We start from the raw sequence: 2,500 nt of genomic DNA, 5'->3' as shown, positions 1-2,500 counted from the left end.
CAATCAAAGCAATTCAACAAGGGGGTGAATAAGTGGGAGGTTCACTTTACCTGATTGGTGTGCTGGGTAGCTGCTAATTTGTGGGTAGCCAGTGGCGTTTGCATATGAAATCCGAGTAATCCGTTACTGTCCAATAAGGCACGGAACACAAACTATAAGTGGGAGTGCGCATTATTGCTGACGCATGCTGTCATGTCAATAGGGCGATATGCCAACGGTAAGATGTTCCAGTTTCCTCATAAGTTTGGTTCTGCTGCTTAAGTTGTTTGTATGCTACTGCTAAATTTACTTGTTGGCCTATGGTTGGTTAAACACAGCGCTGGGCGCATTCATAATAATGTTTGTAGTCTAGTGTTTGACATTGAGAGCTGAGAAGTCTCCGTAACGCTATCAGCAATGTTTAATTCTAGCGCTTCCTCGCATTGTAACGCTGTCGCGTGTACCGCGTGTGCAGCACATGAATTGTGGGTAATGTAGTCAACTGACTGCCGCCTTGTTTGTGGAGCAAACCAGTTGTTTGTTGACCTATTGAAATAGCTTGGCGCTGCTACTTTGCTCCATGCTTGACACACTTTGTTTATGTATTGTAAATAACTAGTTTGTACTGAAATATTAATTTGTGGCTGTATTGGCTTGGTAAATTAATGTGTTAAGTAAATAAGGTAATTGTTAATGCATTGGTAAATGAGTTCACTATTTTGCTATTACCATTTTAACCCTTTAACCTATTAATGCTAATTGTGTTGGTCCTTGCAATTTAATGGGTACTGTAAAATGATGGTCATCTTTATCATTGGAAAATGCCCTTGATGTTTACATTTCCTGCCTTTCTCTACTGTTGGTGTTTTGTATAGGAAATGTGTTGTTACTTAGTACAAAGGCAAATCCTGTTTCTAGTACTTAACACCGAATCTATTTGTAGTTAATGAATGTACTGTATAGTTGTCATTTCAAAGATGTGTATATAGTATGAAACAATATTTGTAAACAAAGACTTAAACTGCTAAACTGCTTATTGCTGTATTTTCACTATTGGTGTTTTCATGGTGGCATTTTGCTCTTTCCTTCAGGTTTATAACCTGCAAAGTTGGAATGATGGAAAAGAAAATAAAACAACCCAACGTCTTATGAGCTCTCTTGACTGCCCTTTCGGTGGGATTTGAAAGTGAACCGAACAGTGTGTGTGTGTGTGTTTGTGTGTGTGTTTGTGTTTGTGCGTGGGTGTGTGTGTGTGTGTTTGTGTGTGTGTTTGTGTTTGTGCATGTGTGTGTGTGTGTGTGTGTGTGTGTGTGTGTGTGTGTGTGTGTGTGTGTGTGTGCGTGTGTGTCTTTGTGTGTGCGTGTGTGTGTGTGTGTGTGTGTGTGTGTGTGTGTGTGTGTGTGTGTGTGTGTGTGTGTGTGTGTGTGTACCTGGTCACTGTTGTTCACTGCTGGTTCGATCCCGTAGAACGAAACGCCATCAGAGAACATCCCACTAATTGAAAACAACGTTAATAAAGAATAACAGTAGTAAACATCATAATTAATAAACAATATCATTAATAATAAACATCATCATTAATAAACAATATCATTAATAATAAACATCATCAATAATAAACAATATCATTAATAATAAACATCATCAATAATAAACAATATCATTAATAATAAACATCATCATTAATAAACAATATCATTAATAATAAACATCATCATTAATAAACAATATCATTAATAATAAACATCATCATTAATAAACAATATCATTAATAATAAACAACATCATTGGAACCGAGAGTAGGAGATTCAAACCCTTGGTATCAGCAAAGAGGGTGGAATAATAAAGAGGATTCAAACCACGCCCACCCAATGCAAAAGAGTGTGCTCAAGTTGGGTACCCTAAAGGGGGATTCATACTTGTCGTGAGTGGCGCTAGTCTCCTTCATACTTCACTCACGACGATGGCGCGCGCCGTCACGTGACCTAAAATTTCGACACGCCCCCCGTCGTAAGCTCAAAATTCGGCGCGTGTCGCAACGTCGTGCACACAAGGATTTTTCTAACTTGTCGTGCGCCACCAGCGACCATGCAGGTAGGCAGACAAAGCAGGAGTTGCGAAGAGAGGCTACAACTGCTGTAGGCTGCTACAGAATGGATCCTGCATCATTTTGAGGATAATAAAATGTCATAGAGAGTTATTTTATCTTCTCTCTTAAATGTTGTTCAGTGAAACAATTGTTTACTTTGTTCAGAAGCACGTTGTGTTCGGCGATCTATTTATAAATTCTGCCGCCAGAACAATGCTCTCACATGGTCTTGGAATTATCTGGCAATGTAGGCTACAACAAAAAATATATGTTTCAATGTGGTAAGTCACAAGTCAGACGTTCAGTAGCCCTACAGCAGCCGTGTTTGGCTTTCTATTTTATACATCAGTAGAACTCACGCTGCGAGTTGCGAAAAATACTGCCGTTTCTCTCATGAACAGCAGAGGGCACTTCCGACAATGCGAGCAAGGC

General features: G+C 39.4%; 1 protein-coding gene across 1 annotated transcript in view; it reads right to left on the bottom strand.

Moving 5' to 3' along the window:
- The window catches only part of LOC134444448 (disintegrin and metalloproteinase domain-containing protein 11-like), a 100,897-nt gene that overhangs the window by 87,049 nt on the left and 11,348 nt on the right, over positions 1-2,500 (bottom strand). Inside the window, exon 6 of the mRNA XM_063193798.1 lies at positions 1,410-1,473. Within this exon, the coding sequence (XP_063049868.1) occupies positions 1,410-1,473 (64 nt within the window). The remainder of the gene's footprint in view (positions 1-1,409; positions 1,474-2,500) is intronic.

Source organism: Engraulis encrasicolus, unplaced genomic scaffold (assembly GCF_034702125.1).
Source record: "Engraulis encrasicolus isolate BLACKSEA-1 unplaced genomic scaffold, IST_EnEncr_1.0 scaffold_56_np1212, whole genome shotgun sequence".
Lineage (NCBI taxonomy): Eukaryota > Metazoa > Chordata > Actinopteri > Clupeiformes > Engraulidae > Engraulis > Engraulis encrasicolus.
This window is presented reverse-complemented; position numbering and strand designations above follow the sequence as displayed.